This window comes from Scardinius erythrophthalmus, assembly GCF_964197995.2.
Source record: "Scardinius erythrophthalmus genome assembly, chromosome: 10".
Taxonomy (NCBI): Eukaryota; Metazoa; Chordata; class Actinopteri; order Cypriniformes; family Leuciscidae; genus Scardinius; species Scardinius erythrophthalmus.
The window spans coordinates 28,003,507-28,026,243 of NC_138230.1; the positions used below are offsets into that span (position 1 = coordinate 28,003,507).

Here is a 22,737-nt window from a genome sequence, read left to right on the forward strand (position 1 = left end):
TAAATACTCTTAAAAAAGTATGCTAAAATGCAGTAAGCTAGTATTCCATTCTAGACATAAACCTAAAACACTTTTGAATCCATAAATCCTATCAGAATTACAATTATTTCCTCTCACATGGTAATAAAATAACAAGCTTCACACATATTCTGTCACTCAGAATCACACTAGAAAAATGAACGTTCTGTGCAAACACTTAATTGTGCACTAAACATGATGTGAACTTCATATCTGATGTTTGTGAGGCAGCACACCTTTAAACACAGAAACGTCTCAAAAACTCCAGGCTTGCCTGTTAGTTCTTCATATTTATTTGTGCAAATGTTGCAGAGGTCTTGAAAAACAGAGGATCAATTTCAGCATTCATAAATAACATTCAGTTTGCATATTAAGTCAAAACCTGGATAACAATAACACCCATATACCCATTCCCATTCAAACACAAAGTGTCCACACATACAGTAGCACATGAGTCAAACAATGAGTAACTAAAACATTACAGTATTGCTGCATTGAGACTTAGTGCATTAAGACTGTCTGATTACTTATTTACTGATAGACAGCAGTGGGTCAGGAATGCAACGTGAAGAACAGCAGCTGTGACAAGGTTTAGAGAGAGAAACACTCATATTACTTTTCAACTAGACCTTCAACACGGTGATCAGGAGACTCGGAGGCATCATCTCATCCACATTAGCAGGTACTTGTGCACACTAATACCATGTTTCAAACACAATATGTTACAAAATCATGCTGAGGTCCTTTGGGAAATATAAGAATTCAACAAGACTCAACATGATGGATGAAGAATGATTGTGAGCTATATTCTCCAGGCATGCTCGTGGATTTTTATTTATTTATTTATTTTTTGCATAAAGATTGGTTCTTGCTTATTGAAGCTTGACCAATGTATCCACAATGAGAAATGGATCCCAGAGTTCATGTCCATATTGAGGACAACAGTGTTCTTGTTCCAATATTGCTGTTGTGATGAAGCTCATTTTGGAACTCACTGTTAAGAATGACCAGTTGTCTTAAAGGCAATTGCCCTGCAGTTCACTTTTGAGATCTTTGTGCTTGTCTTTATGAAAACACTCTGTATATGAATTACAAAGTTTTCCAGTCATCAGTCTGTTAACGGAAGTCCATACTTCACACCTGCTCTCCAGATTGCAGCGTTGATTGTATTCCTCAACAGAACAGGAAGACCATAACACTACCGTCAGTTTACTAAAGCTGGAGGTCTTCCTGGAAACATTAGACCTGTTTGTTTGGAGTCCCAACTGAAACCACCCTACAAATTGATCAATCTTATGATGACAAACTCAAATAATCCAAGAAACGCATCAATATGACAGGACGTAGCAGGTTCATGGAGTCGCATTGCTCAGCGCAGAGAACTGAACTTTGGGTCTCTGTTCTTGGAGTCTTTCCGTCTTGAACTGTGGCTGTGATGGGGTCTTGGAGAGGAGTTGGATGTTTTGTGGGTGTGATGACTGGCTTGTTTTCCCTTGGATCTGTGGTGGGAGTGATGTTTGTGAGGGGTGTTGGTGGACTGGCGTCCTGCAGTGGTCTTGGCCGGCTCCAGGGCAGGAGAAGGGGTGACCTCTGGAAGAGGCTCCAAGAAGGCCGGCGCTGCTTGAGGTTTGGCCTGCGGACAGGAGCTTGTGAGGAGAGGAGATCGAGAAGCCGTTTCCAGCAGACCTTTGGTACCATGCGTGCACTGTGGAGGAAGATAGGAAAAGGTGAGGGAACAATGGATGAAGGGTTATGACAGAAAAAAAAAAGAAAAAAAAGAACCAGGGATATGGGAATGGGTGTGACAAATACAAAAAAAAGGAAGTAGATTCAATTTAGAAAGTGGAAGTAAAAGTATTAGGATGCAGTTTAAAAGAGAAACGTAAATAGCTGAGCAGTAAGCAACAGTCAATCAGATATCAGCATCTCTGTTGACTCATGCAGATGGTTCTTCTTTTGTTCTGCTATATAGAACTGTATATGACCACTTAAGTCATATAAATTCTGCCAGGAGAGAACAATGGAAATTAACAACAGCAAAATCATGAGAATCAGATAAGGAGTCAAATCAAAACAGACAGACACAAAATACAGATTAAAGGGTAGTTCACTGAAAATTAAAATCTAAAATTATTTACTCACCCTCATGTTGTTCCAAACTTATTTGACACCATCTCCAGTACACTAAAGGAGAAGTTTAGCAGAAGTTCATGCTGCTCTAAATAGGCGTTCCAAAAACGAAATTTACAGTAATAACAGTAAATGACATGCAACTAACTCCAAACCAAACCATATTCCTAAACATAACTATATAGTAAGTACATGTTGTTCATTAATATTACTCAGTACTTCAATATACAATTACACTGTAACAAGGACACCTTTAAATAAATTGTAACAATTTCAAATCTAGCCATAATTTGACACTTGCAAAAACTTAAGTGTGTGGTTTTCTTGAGATATCATCTTTAGAGTGTGCATCAGTATCTTCTGACGCACGCAATAACAAACACAATGTGAGCCATGGTGTCCGATTCACAGACGTGAATCTTGCGGAATAAATCATTCTCGCTCAGTAAATGAGTCACTTACCCTCACTAAACCACAATGCCGATATGACCAAACCCAAGAACCATTTGTGATGTATATTTTAGATTTGAGACACTTACATGTGATATTTACTGCCTGGTTTTTCATATGACGTGTAATTAAAAAGGGAAATCCACAAACGAGTTGTCGTAATACATTAATAATGGAATTCTAAAAGTAATAATAATAATAATAATAATAATAATAATAATAATGAACTAAAGAGCTTATAAAAAAACGTATGAATAGTAAACCGGGACTGTGAGGCTTCAACATGCATTCACTGTATGGGAAAGAACCGCTAGGACATTCTGCTTAACATCTTTTGTTATTCACAGAAGTACTTGTACAGCTTTGGAACAACACGAGAGTGAGAAAATTACATAATTTGTCATTTTTTAGTGAATTATCACCAAGATTTTGGTTCACAGCATGATAATACAGCTTGACAACAGACTAAATCAAAGTCCAAGTCCAAAATATATTGCACACATATATTTACGCAAACTAAACATGAAATAGTGGCTAGTGGTCAGAATGGGAGGAGAAAGAGCAGTACTGATTGTGTGCTGATGCTGTAAAACATCAGGCCAGATGCCATGCATCAGCACTATTAGCTCTGCCAGCAGCAGTAAGGCAGCATGCAGGCCAAAAGCATGTGGAGCCAATGTGACGCCACCTACAGGAATCTATGAATGTGCCCAAAACACCGCCTGAGTCTTACCAACCTCCCTACAATCCCCTACTTCTGCCCACTGAACCATCAGCTGGCACAAGACAGGGCGAAATCCTGGCAATCTTTTTCCTAAACACACATGCACGCACACACACACACACAGAGGACAAGGGTTAATGTGCTAAGACCGGTAAGTGTAACATCACTAATGTGCACTAATGCATCGGAACATGCCAGGAAAACCCCACAACTGTCAGTGTGCCGTAAACAAACAACTCGCCCTACATAATTAAATCATGGCAGAAACAACAAATGTACATGCAGGACAGGAATTCTGTGGTTTAGTTTGAAAAAATATTTATTTAACATTAAAAGGCATTTAACATATACAAGCACAAATATGTTCAAAAAGTACAAAAATGTCAGGAAATGATCATTTAAAATAAAAACAAAAATCAGGGATTTAAACCCATGCTGTCATAATACATAAAAATCCCAAAGGGAAATGTCCATGACACATGCAAACCGTTTCACAACATAAACATGCACGCACGCACACACACGCACGCACAAACACACACAATAAGGCAAGTATGAGTATAGCTACACTACTTCCACTACTGCTATTAACAGTGAACAGTGCATCAGTGAAGAGATGCATTAGCACCTTATTCATTTGATCAGTTTTATTCTGAAAATCAAACTGTTACTTTCTAAAGTACAGACCAGAAGTCATATTTAGATATTTTACTTTAAATTTCACGGAATACACGATGACATGGACTTTTCTGCCCCAAGTTACAACCAGAGAAATGTTCACAAACAATAGCGCTGTTTGTTTGTTAACTGATGTTATGAGAGGCACTTTTGAATGGTGATGAGGTTAACATCCGAGTATAAAACAACTCATTACTAGCTGAGAAAAACAAATAACTTTAAGGCACATTCAAGTTGATAAACACTCACTATAAAACTACAAAAACTAAAACAAAAAACGTTGTTTGTTTGATTAAACAAAATAACCTAAATTATACAAACAACTTAAATAGGCCAAGTTGTTTGTATATGCTCAGATTATAATAAAAACAACTTGAGTTACACGAACCTTAATAAATAAGGAAAAATAAACAACATTTTTTGACAGTTGTTTGTTTATACTGTTTGTTTATATAGGAGCACGATTGCATGCCATAATCTTGCACATCTGTGAGTATTTGAAGGTCTTTGAACCTTCAAATAAAGGGCTTTAAAAACAAACACCACCATAACATGAAACTACAGCGTCTTTCCTGCTCACTAACTCAGAATTCTACCTAATGCTACAGGAAGACAGAGGTTTCGTTTCCTCTTTCTGTAAATGTGCAACATGAAGCATGTCAGCTACACCCATTCCTTTGTAAACCATCTACACTCCAACCCACTGATCTACGAAGGAGCTAAACCACAGAGAATGAGTCTATAAACATCTATTTCCCTTTCAAACTCAAAGTAAACACAAATCTCATCTATCTGACGTTGACCAAGGCAGCACAGCCGTAGCGGCTCTACTCAGCACCAAACAAATCTGAGACAGCCGCACTTGGCGGCAGTCCAGCGAACCGAACGCTGTCTGAGGTCTAAATAAAGGGTGCGGCCCATGCCAAAACGCATCAAACAACACAGCAAGAAGGGGGGATGCTCGGTTTGGAAAAGACACAAGTAGTCAGGCGGTCGAGTGGCTCTGTATGGAGATGGCAGGTTGCTGTAGGGTTACGACCGGGGGTGGAGGAGGAGGAGGAGGCCGAGGTCGGCCTGAGGTGACTGCACGTCCTACCATGTTTATGTCGTTTTTAGTAGCTGGAAGTTCGATTTCCACCGGACTGGTCTGGATGGAGTCATCGGAGGGCACAAAACCTCGCCTGTCAATCAAACTGACAAGACGAGAGAGGAAGAATGGGAATCACAATAAAGCCACAGTAATAAATACAGGCTTCAACTGCACTATTTCAGCCTGCCAATACGGCAAATACGCTTAACCTACTGATCTGCACTCGTCTCACCTGGGCGGCATGGGTCCACAGAGCACAGAGCAGCAGTTTTTGATCATACTGTTGTAGCTGTAAGGATTTCCAACGTCCTCGTTTCCACTTTTCCCTGACCAGGAACCTTTAATCTGTAATATGGAAGAAAAATAAATAAATTATACTTATTTCAAGATTTATGTATTTGAACTGCATATAAAGTTTCCTTCAATTTCTAATTCATTTGGATTGTACAGGTTTAATCACCAGTCAGCTTTTCAAAATGATTGACCACAAATACAGTGGTTTAGGCCAAACGGAGGGGAAAAACAAAGAAACAGCCATTCTGTCAGTTCTGCCCAACTTAACGAACCAAAACGGCGGTAAGAAAGCTGTTGCCATAATGTGTTCCATTTTTACCATAATACTGTTCTAAGAGGAGTCAACGTACGATACAATTTCCAGTGATAAATCTACCCTTATAATAAGCCTTATAATATTTCAACATTGAAAATCAAGCTATGTTGTTTATGTGTCTACGTGGTGCTTTTAATATGCTTTAAGACAAACCATGTGCAAATTCATAAGTCAACACCATTGCGGAGTGTTTTATCCTTTAAACTGCAGTGAACCAAAGACTGTTTTAAAAACGCGGTTTCAAATCGCTGGTGTTTCTGACATAAACTACCTTGTATCCAATCACGTCAACGAGTGGATATCTGAGCTGGTGTGAGTGAGTGGAGGCGGGGCTAATTAGCATATTCCTAGAACCACGTATGCTAAATGAGGCAAAGGTGTAAAGTTAAATACAAGCTATATTTTAGGCATGGAATTTTTTTTTTTTTTTTTTTTTTTTTTTTAAGGAAAAAACTTAAATATGTCATTTTGGTGATTAAAGATGAGTTTTAAGGGATACAATTATTGACTACAGGGACTTTAACAACCCTCTGTCGACCTTGGGCAGGGATACAAAAAATGTGGAAATACAAGCTGTAGTTTTCACAAAAGCCCAAGATGTAGAGACTAGAGTTCTCAACGGGCCTGAAAATTACAACCCGACCCGACCCGTGGCTTTTAAAGCCCGGACCCGATGTAACCCGACACATGAACATGAATTATCTGCCCGAACCCGGCCCGCGGCCCGACGATAATTGTTTTTTTCTCTCTCATACAAGTATTATCATGACCAGCAGACGGGAATTCAAATCAACCTTTAATGTTCACGCCTTTTAACAATACAAACAACTTTCCAGACCTCTGATTTTCCCACTCCTGTAGTAGCAACGGTGAATTCACCTGCGGCAAGTTTACTTTTCACCAACTCCATCTTCTTCTCCAGGCTAAAAGCGTGCACGCAGCGCCGTCAGGTCTGCCCCCGCCCGCCCCTCTCCATGATGCACGTTGCACGCAGCAGCCAGACTTTCTTTACGGTGAACAGCAGCGATGATTAATAAATGTTTTTTTTTTTTTTGTTTGTTTTGTTTTTTATTAAGCGGAAAAGATTAAGCCCGAGGTCCGACCCGACCCGAGTCATTTGCTTATATTTCCGACCCGAACCCGCGGGTCCCGTCGGGTTTGTCGGGCCAACCCGACCCGATGAGAACTCTAGAGACTACAATATACGAACTATAAACTAATAGTTTGTTAATGATTTGCAAGTACTTTTGTATACTCATTATAAAGTGTTACAAAAGACTTCTGCTGACAAAAAAAAGGAATGTGAATATTGTGTTCCAGGTAACATGGAGAAAGAGTAAACATTATTTACACTTTAAATTTAGGTCAAAATATATTTTTAGTGTATTAGAGACAAAAAACAGCTTTATTTCAGGATAAAAATTAGCCCTGAAATTAAAAATACATCTTTTAGGCAATGAAAGAAAAACACTCACATCCTCATTGGTAGTAAGATTTGCAGCCACCAGGTATGTATGGAAGCCTGAGAGGCCCAAAATGGACCATACAGAAAAGAAGCAAACCACTAACTCAAGAGCAGTGGACAGACGTCAAGGAAGGCTTCAGAATTTGAACAAATAAAGAAATACAAATTAACACTATACAGGAATATACTGGGTTAATTACAGCTTGATCAACAGCATCTGTGGCTATAACTTCGACTAGTCACTCAAGCAGTGCATTTGCACTTATAATGGAAGCCTATGGGGGCAAGTGTAACAAAGTACGAAGCCCCGCACATGACTTGGGAGGGAAATTACAAGGCCAGAAATTAGGAATCCGTTCACTCTTTTTAGTTAAACTGTGGCCACAATAGAACTAAATAAAAAAAGAGGGGACAGATTTGAACAATCTGATCACAATTTACATAAATCAGGGAATGAGTTCGTAAAACATGGCCATGGTTCACCTAAAACAAAGGGAACAAATTAATACAACATGGCCGCAAACTAAGTTAAACTAATTCTTCATTTGTAGCCAAGATATCTGTAATTTGTTTAAAAACAGAAATGCGATATTTTAGGCACTGTGAACAACCACTCAAATTCAAACTGCAGAAAAAGTGTCCAACGTAAAAAGTTTTTTACTACCAGATACTATCTATCAAAACACTGTATTTTAACATTTATTCCAGTGCAATGTCTTGCCTCATAGATTTCCATTGTAAGTGGATTACTACAGATTCGATTTTGAGGGACAAGTTAAAACCATTTTCGGCGTCTCAGATGCTGTTCATAAAGCTTCACTTATATTAACCCAAAACATTCCTTTATTAAAATAAAATAATTCAGTTTGAAGATAAAAATCTGAAATCAGACATAAAAAATAAAAATAAAAAAAAGGATATCTGGCAGGACTCGATTGGAGAGCAAAAACCAACCCATTTCCTCCTTGTGACCCTATAAAAGAGAACATTAGTCAATAAAAGCTTATCTCAGATCATAAGCCATTTAAGCCCAATAAGAGATACACATGGCCTCTTACAGGCTCATTTGGCAACTGTGTTTGACTTTACAAATGCAGCATAGTGCAACCAAACTAACTCTTTAAAAAGAGCTGATGAATCACAACACTACCAGTCAAAGGTCTGGACACATTTGGTTACACTTCACTTTAAGGTGTCCTTGTTAACTATACATTTAAGCACTGAGTAATATTAATTCACAACATATACTACTTAAAATTGGGTTATGTTTAGGAATAGGGTTTGGTTTTATTGCATGTAATTATGCATAATTTACTATTATTACTATAGTACGTATATGCAACTTCTAACAAAGACTCTAAAATACAAAAGAAAAACTGGAAATTAGTTCTTGCAGTTTCAATTTAGCAAAAAGTATATTTATATAGTGTGTACGCCACTTATGCTCATCAAGGCTGTATGTATTTGATCAAAAATACAGTAAAAACATTAATATTGTGAAATATAATTTAAAATAAGATGGTTTTCCATTTGTATATATTTTAAAATGTAATTTATTTCTGTGATGGCTAAGCTGAATTTTCAGCATTATTATTCCAGTCTTCAGTGTCACATGATCCTTCAGAAATCATTCTAATATGATTGATGATGATTAGAAATGTATCTTGATCAGCAAATGTTCAAAACAGTCATAATTTTGCTTCATATTTTTGTTCATGCATGTGGATGTGGATATGAAAAATAAAAGCATTAGAATGAAATACCTAGTCTAGTTACAAATCTGTTTACACAAGAGAAAATGATCTGCCATCACCGAACGAATGTTTCAAATCACACACGACTCACTGTTACATATATTTGCTCAAGCTTAGAGACACAGAAACTGTTGGCAAGTTAAATGATATGACACATACTTAGAGCCAGGTGTGTGGTTACACAACCGAAGATGAAGGCCGTGAGGAAAGAGAGCGAGACGACAAAGGTGTAGAAAAATCTGTAGTTTCGTTTTCCCACACAGTTCCCGACCCAAGGGCAGTGATGATCGAATCGCTCTATCAAAGACACAAGACAGCAGGGCGTCACATGGTTCTTGATTTATCACAGCAGTAATTAAAAAGTCTGCTGGCTTAAGAACAAATGAGAACTTGAGAGATTGAACCAAAATACAAACTGGTTCAAACCGGCTTGCATAAATCCATCACTATTAATAACACTGCTACATCTGAGAAAAATAACATCCTACGTGGATTCACAAGCAGAATAGTGTGAAACTGCAAACAGAAAAAATATATTGCCATTTAATACAGAATGTTACTAGATTAGATTTTATGAAGACATTATGAGTGGTGTTTGTGAGAACAAAATAGAGTGCAACAGTGAAGTAAAAATCTAATTAATTTTCTTCCTAGGGGAACAGATTGGATTTTGGAATTGATTTGTGTTTGACAGCTGAATTCCTAGTGAAAAACTACATTACCCATGATACTGCAAAAAAAAAAAAAAAAAATTCACTCGGCGAGCAAATTGCGACAAAATTACACTTTAGCGCCCGCCCACTCCTATAAAGCTCTGCAAATTACGTAATAAAGTATGTCTTAGGCAAGGCAAGGCAAGGCAAGTTTATTTATATAGCACATTTCAAACACTATGGCAATTCAAAGTGCTTTACATAGAAAGGAATACAAAAAATTAAATTTTAAAAATTAAAATTAATAATTAAAAGAGATAAACTGCCAAAACACTGGTGTATCATATTTTGTATAGCTCCCATGTGGATCGTACTGTGTCTGTGGTGATCTTTCGACGCGCCTAAAAAAAATCTATTTGACGTCTCCAATAGACTCGATTTTTCCCTAAAATCGGACAGGAGGAGCTCTAGGACTGACTCCTTGGGTTCACTGCCCCATCAGTCCACACCCCAAAAAAACCCATTTGTTCGGAAGCTCTAGGAATGGAGTCGATCCAGTCCGCACCCCACAGAACCTAGAGTTTAATTGACACATCAAACTCACTACTCCACCACAGACCTAGGTTTCATTTCTCAATTTGTCCGATTAAGTAATTTATGTTTGTCTTTTATCCAATTTTCAGTGCCATTTGAGTTTAGAATCAAAAGGAGGATGCATAAAATACAGTGTAATCAGTCGAACGTACAGTGGCACAGTACTCATTCAGTAAATGCATAGCTAAACAGATGTGTTTTGAGTCTGGATTTGAATGTGACTACTGTAGGAGCACATCTGGTCTCTTCTGGAAGCTGGTTCCATGTGGGGCTGGCATAGTAGCTAAACGCAGACTCACCATGCTTAGAGTGAACCCTTGGTATTTCTAGCTGATGTGATCCTAATGATCTGAGTTATCTGTTGGGTTTATATTCAGTGAGCATATCTGCAATATATAGAGGTCCTAGGCCATTGAGTGATTTATATACCGGTAATAATACTTTAAAATCAATCCTAAATGTGACTGGGAGCCAATGTAAAGACCGGAGGACTGGTGTGATGTGTTCATATTTTCTGGTTCTGCTCAGAATCCTGGCAGCAGAGTTCTGTATGAGCTGCAACTGTGAAAGCATGCACAAGTTTCTTGTCTGGAAACAAAGCATCTAATTTTTGCAATATTTTTGAGATGATAGTATGCTGTTTTAGCCTGGGTGCCAGCCCGAACCCCGCCCACAAAATTTTTGGGTCGGGAAGTTCGGTCTGGACTCGATCCATTGAGGAGTAATTATGCTCGGCTCCCAGAAGTCGAGCCAATCAAATTGCATGGGCGGGCTTTAATCGATGATGGACAGATGATCTGCGGTTACGTAATCACCCACGTCATCAAAGAGCGGTTGGGTTGAATTAGTTTACAACAAAGATGACTGCCGAATAAATGCGTATATGACGTGCTGTCCGAGGAGAGGGCTGTGGGTTCGGTAGCCATACTCCCCCCGTGTTCCTGGTTGTGAGAGAAGACAAAAGTGAGGATTCGGGGTGGTGGAGGGATGCTGAAAAACTGTCAAGGAGTGTTAGGTAAGTTGCCAGAGTGAATATGCTTCCTCATGCTGATAGATAGGGTAACGTTAGACATGGTATTGTTTGATGACAAGTTGATATTGGATTGATTATTTGTACGTGCTCCTCCTGAACTTTGTTTATGAAACATCATGTGTAGATTCCGCCATCGCGTCTGTTATAGAAGATATCCAAAGCGCATTCATTTTAAAAGAGGAACAGAGAGCCGCAACATTTTGTTGGTTGAAAATATGAATGAAGAACATGCGTCATTTACTCCGTTGCTCTGATTGGTTGTAGGTCTATCCAATTGAGTGCAGAGGTTTTTTTTTTTTCTGGTTCGGTTGAGACACGCCCCATAATCAAAGCCCTATGAAGCAGTATCAGACTCACATTCTGACTAGAATATGAGTATGACAAAGTCAGGCTAATGTTGTTTAGTTATTGCTTTGACATGACTACTGAAACTAAGGTCTGATTCCAGAATCACACCGAGGTTCCTGACTTGATTTTTAGTTGTTTGACCCCTAGCATCAAGGTATGCGTTCACCTTGAGAACTTCATCTTTGTTTCCAAACGCAATGACTTCAGTTTTGTTTTTGTTAAACTGAAGAAAGTTTTGGCACATCCAACTGTTGACTTCATCAATGCATTGGCACAGGGAGTCAATGGGGCTGTAGTCGTTAGGCGATAGGGCTAAGTAGATCTGCGTATCGTCTGCACAGCTGTGGTAAGCAATTTGGTTCTTTTTCATTATTTGGCTCAGTGGAAGCATATACAGGTTGAACAGGATTGGCGGAGTCATGGATGTCCACTCAGAGTTATGGTCACCGATACTCGCATAATAACCTCTACCTTCTAAGTATGGCCTGAACCATTTTAGGACTATCCCAGAAAGCCCAACCCAGTTTTCCAGCCTGTCAAGGAGTATGTTATGATCGACAATGTCAAATGCAGCACTGAGGTCGAGTAGTACCAGAATTGATGTTTTGCCTGTATCAGTATTTAAACGAATATCGTTTATTATCTTTATGAGCGCTGTCTCTGTGCTATGATGTGGTTGGAAACCAGATTGAAAATTGTCAAAGTATCCATTTGAGATTAAGAATTTGTTCAGCTAATTGAAGACACATTTTTCAATGATCTTGCCTATGAAAGGAAGATTTGAGATTGGTCTAAAAATTGCTCAATATGTTGTTATCCAGATGGCTCTTTTTCAGGTGGGGCTTGACAACTGCAGTTTTAAGGGACTTTGGAAAAATCCCATAGGTAAGTGAGGAATTTACCACTTCTAGGAGATCTGCTTCTAAGCAGTTTAACACACTTTTGAAAAAGGAAGTGGGGATTGTGTCAAGGGCGCAGGTTAATGTTTTAAGGTGCTGTACTGTTTCTTCCAAAATGTTACCACTAATTTCTTCAAAATCAGACATAGTAACTTTCTGCAGATGTGGTCTGATCTGTCTGACCTCAGATATTATTGATTTTCTCAGATAAGAAGGAAGCAAACTCCATGCATTTGCTGTCAGAGCATTTCACTTGGAATCTGGCTTGGGGGGGGTTTGTTAGACTCTCTACAGTAGCAAAAATGGTGCGTGTGTTTATGTTTCTGTTTATAATGTTTGAGAAGAAAGTCTGTCTTGCTTTGCCTAGTTCCACATTGAATGTCTTACCGATGCTCTCTAACTACTTTAAATAGTCATACACATTTTGCACTATATACATATAATACATTACTGCATAGTTTTTAATTGAATTGACATTCACAATGCTTCATGGGATTGTAGTTCTTTCCCTAACTAAAGCAGTTAAGTACACAATATTGTACCTTTGTCTTTTTGTCTGATTTTTAAAAATTTGGTTAGTTTGGTTCAGTGCCTATAACAATTTAACAAAGAATTCCTATTGCAAACATGAATGGGGAAAAATAAATATAATTACTTGATAAAGAAACACTTTAATTGCGAACACTTGTGATTGCGATAAAAAAAAAATCTGGTGTGAACAATTGCTATGGTGTTCTAGGTGATATCTGGGTGACCTGCTTTCTAGAGCAGTACAGCATGGCGCTAACATTGCTAATGTCATGGGATTGATGCAGCTTTAAATAGAAGCATATGACAAATGCATAAAGGTAAATGTAAACTTCTAACATGAAGTACAAGCAATAGTAAAATGACTAGTTTAGCAAACGTCGCTAATAATTAAAAAACAGCCGCAGATTTGTTGGCCCAAGCCAAATAACAAAGCTGGATCTCACTGTTCTCTGCCGTACATCTCCTCCTCAACACTCACCCACACAGTTGTCACACAGGCTGCAGTGGGAGGTGCGCGGTGGGCGGAAGATCTTGCAGGTGAAGCAGTACTTGAGTTTAACCACCTGCTGATTGATGATGACCTCCTTAGTGCGTGGAGGGGGGCGGTAGGATGAAGACGAGCCTGTTGGGTTGTCTGAGAGAGAGAAAAACATGTGGCAGGAAGGAATTTCAATAACAAAAGTTAAAGAAAACAACAAAACTATGCAGGTAGGATCATTCTGATTTTTAAAAGCTCTTATTGAACAGTTTCTAATAAGTGGCTCTAAACAGCTAAGACTTCCTGTTTATTGGAACAACTAGATCAGGGGTGTCCAAACTTAGTCCTGGAGGGCCACTGTCCTGCAGAGTTTAGCTCTAGCCTGCCTCAACACACCTTCCTGGAAGTTTCTAGAATGCCTAAGACCTTGATTATCTGGTTCAGGTGTGTTTAATTGGGGTTGGAGCTAAACTCTGCAGGACAGTGGCCCTCCAGGAGCAGGATTGGACATCCCTGAACTAGATGAACAGAATAAGGTTAAAGGTGTTAAGCACAAAAACAATTCTAAAGCTAGATAATACTGCTTTTGTTGTAGGCTTAAAAAAAAATAAACCTCACTGTTTCACATGCAAAAAACTACATTAATAACATTAACACTAGAACTGCCACGGCAGTCATTTTGACCGTTTTGAATTTTATATCTGCAATAACTTTGTTGAAAAAATAAATAAAATCCTGCTGGTACCTGACTTTTCCTAAAAGTGTCTGTATTTTCATTTAAAATGTTTTTCATATAAATTACACATAAGGCAAAAAAAAAAATAATTAACATATTTACCTATTTCGGCCATAGACGGTCAAATTGGAATAATTTAAATGTAATGATATTCAGAACAGAAAAAGAATGAAAAAATAACTATAAACAAGCCAAAATGAAATAGGCTACTTTCAAGCGAAAGTGAAAGTAAGCGGCGTTGGGCTCACGTAACTCTCTAATTAGAATCAAAATGTTTCAACATTTGCGATGTATTTTGATGGTAAACTATTCTTTATTATAGGCTTTGTACTTCACTCACGTTCCAATATCGACGGAAAAAATCATCCTCTTCACATGCGCAAAATGGTACGAATTGTACTACTGACTAGGCTATATAAACAGAGCAATGGAATTTTTATATGTTAGGTTGAGTATTTTATTATATTTTATTATGGCTATATAATGAACAGGCTGCGATGTCAAGATTGCAATGCTGGAATATGGTGTGTGTGTGTGTGTGTGTGTGTGTGTGTGTGTGTGTGTGTGTGTGTGTGTGTGTGTGTGTGTGTGTGTGTGTGTGTGTGTGTGTGTGTGTGTGTGTGTGTGTGTGTGTGTGTGTGTGTGTGTGTGTGTGTGTGTGTGTGTGTGTGTGTGTAAGGCGCGGGCGCGATCGAACAGTGTAAACATGAAAACATAGGCTACTCCGTCATTTTGTTCAGGACATCTACGGATATTATTATTTATAGATGTATAATTAAACTTGTTTAAAATGTACAGTTTGGTGTTGTTTTGTTTTTAAAAGATATCCTAATACAATAAATGCATTAATCTCTCAATTGGGTATTTATCATTAAAGATATAGAGTATGGAATCTAGCGGCCAAAATGACCGCTTGCGGCAGTTCTAGTAGTTATGGAATTCTGCCACTTCTAGTGTTAAGCAAAACAGCAATCAAAAAAGCTCTTCTTCAGAAAAAAAAAATGGTTGTAGTCCACTCTGTAAGCCACATTAAGTAAAAGCAATGAATGCACACGGTCCTATTCTGTTTCATACTAACCAAACTAATTTGGTCTCTTATTTTATTTACTGGATAATATTTTCCATCCAATTCATCTAACCAGAGGCACACAATCATGCTTACACTAAAATTTAATCCAACATGTAAATGAAACAATGGCAAATTTAACATTTAAATGAATGTGATCACCTCAATAAACTGTAAACTACACTAACAAAAGATCCGGAACTTGTTTTTGCATTCCACTGTGCTGCATTTTCATTGTTTTTCCTATGTAAATCTGCGCTTGACGGAAGTCTTTGACCAATCTTGCATCTTTCGCTGTGTTTCGAGCAAGACACGTGGCTTTCTAAAAACATGGTCTCAAATTTAAAGATGTTCGAAGAAATGCATCAGTAGAAACTGTTTTTTTTTTTTTTTATTCCACTGACCGGGGCTTCACATTTTTTAATTTAAAAACCTGAGAAGCAGGGTAGTGGAGTGAGAAACACAAACACACACACGTCTAGAGAGAGATGAGTTTTTAAAAAGTTGAACTCCTAACTTGAGCGCAGTGCATTAGGAACAGCTGCAATGATGTGAGATGTGAGAACAAGAGTTAAAGATGTCAGTCTAGTGAGTGTTAACATGGAAAACACCAGAAAAGCAGTGCAGTGTAATGTTAGCTTATTTAGCTTAAACTTTGCAGTGGTTCTCAAACTTTTAACAGGTATGTACCCCCTGAGACATTATAGATCTTCCGGAGTACCCCCAACACCACCAATTGTTAACAACAAGTTTTTTTTATATATATATATTTATTTTTATCAGTTTTGTTGAGAATAGTGAATAGAATCATAAACATATGATACAAATCTCATCAAAAGTCAACATATGATACAAATAGGGCTGTGACGGTGGCAGTTTTTTACCACCGCGGTAGTAATGGACCCAAATACCGGCGGTGTTGCGGTGGTCGGGGGGTTGTTTTGAAATAAATAAAACAACAACAAAGAAACAACACACTAAAGCCTGTAAAGCATTGAAATAAATATAAGTAAATACTGGTAACTTACATAATGTAATAAAGTTGAATCTATTTAAAAATAAATAAATAAATAAAAACTTTCGTTAAATTTTCCACACAAAGACGCGTGATACAGCCTACTGCTCTGCTCTTTGAGAGGGATGTGGGACACGAGCAGGAAAGAGACCATCAATCTATTTTCTGATATCTTCATGTTTTCTACTTGTAAACGATATGAAGAGCGAATTCTATCTTCCACAAGGGCAAGACATTTAGGCTATGTTTGCACGCTGCCAGAGAAAGCCAAACTAAAATCACCCGCGCTTGTGAAACGCGCTTTACAAATGAACTTGACGCGCCTTACCAATTATCATATGTCTAATAACAAGCACAAACTGTGTTAAAAAGAATTTGACATACAAGTAAAAATGTAGGCTATCTGCCCTACAGCGTTTTTCTACTTTAACACAGTAAAGAATACGAAAATAATCGAACTAAAAGCGAACAAAGGAAGAAACGTTTATAATCCCCTTTGGAAATGGGTGAGACGCGAGTGAAGATATGGGAAAAGAAACAAGAGATTCCATGCAGGGATGAGTCACGATTTTTGAATATTCGATTAGTTGATTTAATTATAGAATATCTAATGTTCTAATGTCTGTTGTGCGATCATTCTCTAAAAATAAAATCTCCATGTTCTGGTGCTGATGCGGTGGTGACGCATTCATGTAACCAGAGGGTGACGCTGCCAATAACGCATGTATAACAGCTGTCACAAAGAGCTGGCAAAAGTAATGAATGTGTCAAATATAGCAATGAGACATTTGAATAGTTTATTAATAAAGTGATTTTTTTTTGTGTGTCAGTGTCGGCTGCAAAGATGAAGTTGACGATGCTGACTCGTCATCTTCGCAGTGAACGCGCCTATAGAGAGAAATGCACACTTCATACAGATTACATGCATATGCTAGTCGGTTTATTTTCGTTTTGAATTGTTTTGTTTAAAAGTAGACAATTTGAGCTTTCTATAAGGAATAACTAATGGAATATTTTTAAATTCGCTAATAATCGGGTGACCAGATCGCAAAACAGAATTCAAAGCCGAAAAAGCTTAAGTTTATGGGCTCACGCAGAACTCTCTCATTCGTCATGAATTCAAACTTTTCCATGGCTACGATATAACATTTGATTGCTAACCTATTATTTATTTTGTAAACAAAGCTTTGTGTGTCAATATTAATGTAAAACAGCATTATTTTTTTTTGGCAAACCACCGGCGGTACTACTCAGCCACCGCGGTGGTGCGGTTGTCAAGATTACCGGCAATTCGCGTACCCCCTGAAATCAGTCCACGTACCCCTGGGGGTACGCGTACCCCAGTTTGACAACCGTGGGCTTAAAGGGTTAGTTCACCCAAAAATGAAAATTCTGTCAGTAATTACTCACCCTCATGTTGTTCCAACCGCGTAAGACCTTCGTTCATCTTCGGAACATAAATTAAGATATTTTTGATTAAATCTGAGAGTTGTCTCACTCCTCCATAGGCTTTCAGAGGGACCGAAACTTGCTGGCCCAGAAAAGTTATTAAAGAGATCGTTAATATAGTCCAAGTGACTACAGTGGCTCAATCTTAAGTTTATAAAGCGACGAGAATACTTTTTGTGCGCAAAAATAAACAAAAACAAACAAACTTTATTCCACTATTCATTTCCTTCTCTCTGGGCCTCTAGTTGGTTCACGTAGTGTTTTTGCGTAGCGCGTCTGTGTTACACGTCACCACGTAGGCTCACAATTGGCCGAAGCGGGTCATGTGTGTGATGCGTGATGACGTGCAACACAGACGCGCAGCGCAAAAACACTACGAGGCCCAGAGAGAAGGAAATGAATAGTGGAATAAAGTCGTTATTTTTGTTTGTTTTTGCGCACAAAAAGTATTATCGTCGCTTGATATACTTAGGATTAAGCCACTGTAGTCACTTGGACTATATTAACGATCTCTTTAATAACTTTTCTGGGCCAGCAAGTTTCGGTCCCTCTGAAAGCCTATGGAGGAGTGAGACAGCGCTCAGATTTAATCAAAAATATCTTAATTTGTGTTCCGAAGATGACCGAAGGTCTTACGCGGTTGGAACAACATGAGGGTGAGTAATTACTGACAGAATTTTCATTTTTGGGTGAACTAACCCTTTAAAAACATGACATCAGAAAGTGAAGAAAAAAAAAGAAAAAAAATAGGAAAAGTTTGAGTTTTTTTTTTTTAACTAATTTTAAAATAAGCATAACATTTTTAGAATGGCTTTTCATATGCTAGAAGCTGCAAAAGACACAAGGGCAACAGTGTCTAACGCAGTTACATAGAATGTTCCATTTCTCAGTTCACAAACTATCACAAACAGTTCAACCTGAACAGCTTAAATAGAGCAGAAATTTTATTTTATTAGTAACACTAAAATCTAGAGACTCTTTCAGTTCTCTTATTGGCAGGACAATAATAGATGAATCTGCATGGATGAATAAGGTCACATTTCATTGCAACAATCAGACAAGAGTGTGCTACTACTGAGCGGGTGAAGATATTTCAAGGCCTGCGGGAGTGTGTGTTCCAGATGACAATCATCCTGTCATGTGACAGTCATCATGTCAGTGTCACCCTCTGTAATTAGGGCAGAATGTCCTCTAATCTTCTCAAACAAGGGTTTTATAGATTTGATTTTCCAAATGTTTTAAGGCACATCACATTTGCAAAACTTCTACAAAATTTTGTGGGCAAAGAAGGTCTTATTGTCATTGACTATTGTCATTGTCTTATTAACGCCCCTTTTATATTGATCACAGTTCGGGATTGTAGTGTTAAGAGCGCACAAAGTGTTTAGTGTGTGTGTGTGTGTTTTGGGTGTATGGTGCTGGGGTGTTGGTTAAATTGTTTTATTCACTTTGTTTTGCAGACTGCTGCTGCTGTTGTGCATAAACACAAGTAGTGTTGTTGCACAATGAGGACGTTGCCATGTCGCCAGAAATAGTCTTCAATGTCACAATGTGTAGTGAGGCAGGGGTCGTCTTGTGTTAGTTCGGCTTGTGTGTTAGTGTATAGTGGTTCTTATGTTCTGATTATAAGTTCAGAAACGGAGCCTCGTCTTGTCCTTCAAGGGTTACAATAGTCCCTTAATTGTCAGACATTACAATAGTATTCGTTTAAAAAAAATATATATATTGATCATAAATTTCCAAGAAAAATTAAGAACATCATATTCACCACAGGAAAACTGGGGGGCCAAAAATGCATTATACTCACCAAAACTACTGATTATTTTTTACACAAAATCCATCCTAATTTCTTTTCTCAAAAAGACTTAAAGGGGAACAATGCAGGGGGTTTTTTTAGCTTAATTTACCTTAACTGAACAGCTTCGGAGTCATTGGAATGGTTATATGAGTTTTTTTCGGGTTGAATGGTGGCCGTCTCGCTTCCCCCTAGCGCCTGTGAGCGGAAAAACCACCCTTGCAACTTTGGGCTGGCGGGAAGTATCGCATGATATCAGGTCTTGCGATGTAATGAACTGCTTTACGCCACTGCACAAATACATTTATTTGCTAGCCTTCTGTGTATCATACATACCTCAGTGCACATGGCTCTGAGCGTTCGCCGGCTTCTTTGAAAACAAATGCACATGACCAGAGGGAGAAGATGGGAGGGGGGAAAGAGTCGCCAACTAGTTTTTGACAGTGTTGTCAAATATCTATTCTGAAGCTGTAGGGGGAGCTCTATAGAGAAACCTGCGAGCAAAAAGTGAGAAAACAAAAACTGCATAGCGCTGCTTTAAATTACTCTGTTGTACAGGTTATCTGTGCGTTTCAGTCCCAAACGTCCTTTTCTATCGCCATCGAGGCTAATGCTGAAAGTAGAGTTTGTCCCGTCGTATTTCTGGCATAAGTTTTAATTCGCTTTAGGGCTGAGAGTGTCTGCTCGACAGAAGCAGTGGACACAGGGACAGTCACCGCAAAACATGACGATGTGTACAGCTGACCCATGCTCTCACACAGATTTTTGAAGGAAATCAATGAGCTCAGCGGGACTTTTGCCTTCAGAATCAGTCATGGCATACATTACAGTCAGTCAGTTCAGTTATTACCCGGACAGATCGAATAGAGTTCCGTGACTCTGCGTTAAGCTGGATGGCTGAATAAGGGATTTTTTCTGGTGCGTTTGAATCTGGGGTCGACGAGGGAAAGAAACATTAATTTGTGGGTTGAAAAACTTAAATCTACAGGAATATATTTTAGTTTATGCAGTTCGCTACAGATGCGGTTAGTTAGCTCAGCCTCTGACTACCAGTAATAGTACGCGCTCTGACCATCCAATCAAAGGACGTGAAAATGCCAATGTTATTGTATGCCTGCTAGATGGCCCCAATGCAGTCAAATCGAAATCTGATTGGCTGTTTAAATCTGACTGATTATCTGATTGGTTAAAGCAATAGTTTCATTGCCCATTCATTTTAAGCTACAGGCGCCTGCACTATTGATTCTGAAGGCCTCAAGGCAGATTTCTTTGGCCATGGCAACACATGATGGCTGAAATATAATTGGATAAAAGCTCTAACATAAACATACACTAAAAGCTATGAAATTAATAGAATGGACTATTGGGAATAATTTAAAGGGGTGGTGTAATGCCCTTTTCACAAGATGTAAAATAAGTCTCTGATGTCCCCAGAGTGTATATGTGAAGTTTTAGCTCAAAATACCCCACAGATATTTGTATATAGCATGTTAAAGTTGTCACTTTTTGAGGGTGAGCAAAAACGTTTTGTGTCTGTTCCTTTAAATGCAAATGAGCTGCTGCTCCCGGCACAGAGGGGCGGAGCTACAACAGCTTGCACTCACACAGACATGCACTGAAAATTTCTAAAACTTTTAGCCTTTTATGTTCAAACCGGAATCAGACAATGATGGAGAGACTCAAGAAGTGACAACATGTAGAGCAACATTTCTGAATGGTTAGTTGATGAATTTATGTAGCTTATGTGCAGTTATCTTCTAGTCATTGATTAGCATATTCTGTCATGATAAGTCGTGTTAAGGGGGTGGGGTTTATGTAAATTTTAGGGTTGGTGATGTCATTAACCCAGGAGGAATGTGGTGTAGTCCCTACCAGCCATTTGCTGTAGTCCTTAAAAAGCGATTTCTTTAAAAGCAAATATCTCCCTTTGCTCTGAACTTTGAGCGTTGTAACTTTGCAGATGTTGTTCATGCTCAAACAGCAATATTACACAGTAACCAGGGATTAAAGTGAAAAAAATTCTTCTGACTGAAATTTTTTTTTAGGCCAAGTCATATTCCTTTAACTTTTTAAATAGTCGAGACCAATAGCGTTTTAAGGGGAGATGTTTTAAACCGCTTTAATATTGCCAGTAGGCGTATTTTAAAAGCTATTTTAATCTATGAAAACCAGGCAGGGAGCATACTAATATAATTATAATTTACCTATATATATTATATATATATATATATATATATATATATATATATATATATATATATATATATATATATATATATATATATATATATAAATAAATATATAGGCAAATTATAACACGTTTACACAAAATTTGTTAACACACACAAGTTACTTTTCCCCTTTACTTAACATAAATTGTAAGAATATGACTAATAGTAAAGACTAGTACTAATAAATAAACATTAGGCCTAGGCTAAAGCTATTAAATAGCAGTCCCAAACTAGTTTTTGTTAATACAATGTTGGTATGAGCCACTACAGTCATTTAAAAATATAAAAAATAACACAAAGAAAAATAGTGGCATTTTGGGGTTAATATGGAAACGACAGTTACCATGGTGAACACACAATATTAACAATAACTGTTAATGAAACATGGAAACTGGTGAATAGAATGAGAATCATACCTGCATTACTTTTATTTCGTGTAATTTACAACGTAACGGCGTTGCATGCTCGTAGTTTCTTTTGCACTTGATCAGTGAGGCGATGCAGCGCGCGCCGCCACATTTGCGCGTGCAATTGTGTGTGCGCTACGACAACAGGATAACGGCTGACAGGACAAGAAAGTCCGTTTTTCTGAGGTGAAAAACTTTATTTCAGCGTACACTTATGTCACTGCCTGGTAGTTCCTATTGTGCTGGGTTTTTTGAAGTAGTCATGATTCGCCTCTCATAACATAACATGCTCTAAACACGCACGCAGAGTAGAGGAGGAGGGGCGGGGGCGCGGGGAGCAAATTTGAACTATATCGATGTGATATGGTCTAATTCCATATCGCATTTAAAAAATATATCGATATATTTTTTATAGCCTGTCGATATATATCGCCCAGCCCTACCTGCATTATAAGTGTGTCACTGAAATATAGTTCTACCTCAGCGCTCAGCTGTAGCCTGACATGCACTTTCCGTGAGCGGTAATTGAAAACCCGGAGTGGACTATTAGCGGAGTGATTACAGAGTGCTTAGAGTGGAGAGA

The 22,737-nt window shown here is 38.2% G+C and overlaps 1 protein-coding gene across 1 annotated transcript in view; it reads right to left on the reverse strand.

Annotated features, from left to right (window-relative positions):
- Nucleotides 1-290: 290 nt before the first annotated feature.
- zdhhc18b (zDHHC palmitoyltransferase 18b) overlaps nt 291-22,737 on the reverse strand; it is a 29,960-nt gene continuing 7,513 nt past the window's right edge. Inside the window, exons 3-9 of the mRNA XM_081377339.1 lie at nt 13,456-13,611; nt 9,079-9,216; nt 8,087-8,138; nt 7,176-7,278; nt 5,323-5,435; nt 5,097-5,193; nt 291-1,723 (exon numbers count right to left, since the gene is read on the reverse strand). Coding sequence (XP_081233465.1) covers nt 1,388-1,723; nt 5,097-5,193; nt 5,323-5,435; nt 7,176-7,278; nt 8,087-8,138; nt 9,079-9,216; nt 13,456-13,611 — 995 coding nt within the window. The 3' untranslated portion in view covers nt 291-1,387. The remainder of the gene's footprint in view (nt 1,724-5,096; nt 5,194-5,322; nt 5,436-7,175; nt 7,279-8,086; nt 8,139-9,078; nt 9,217-13,455; nt 13,612-22,737) is intronic.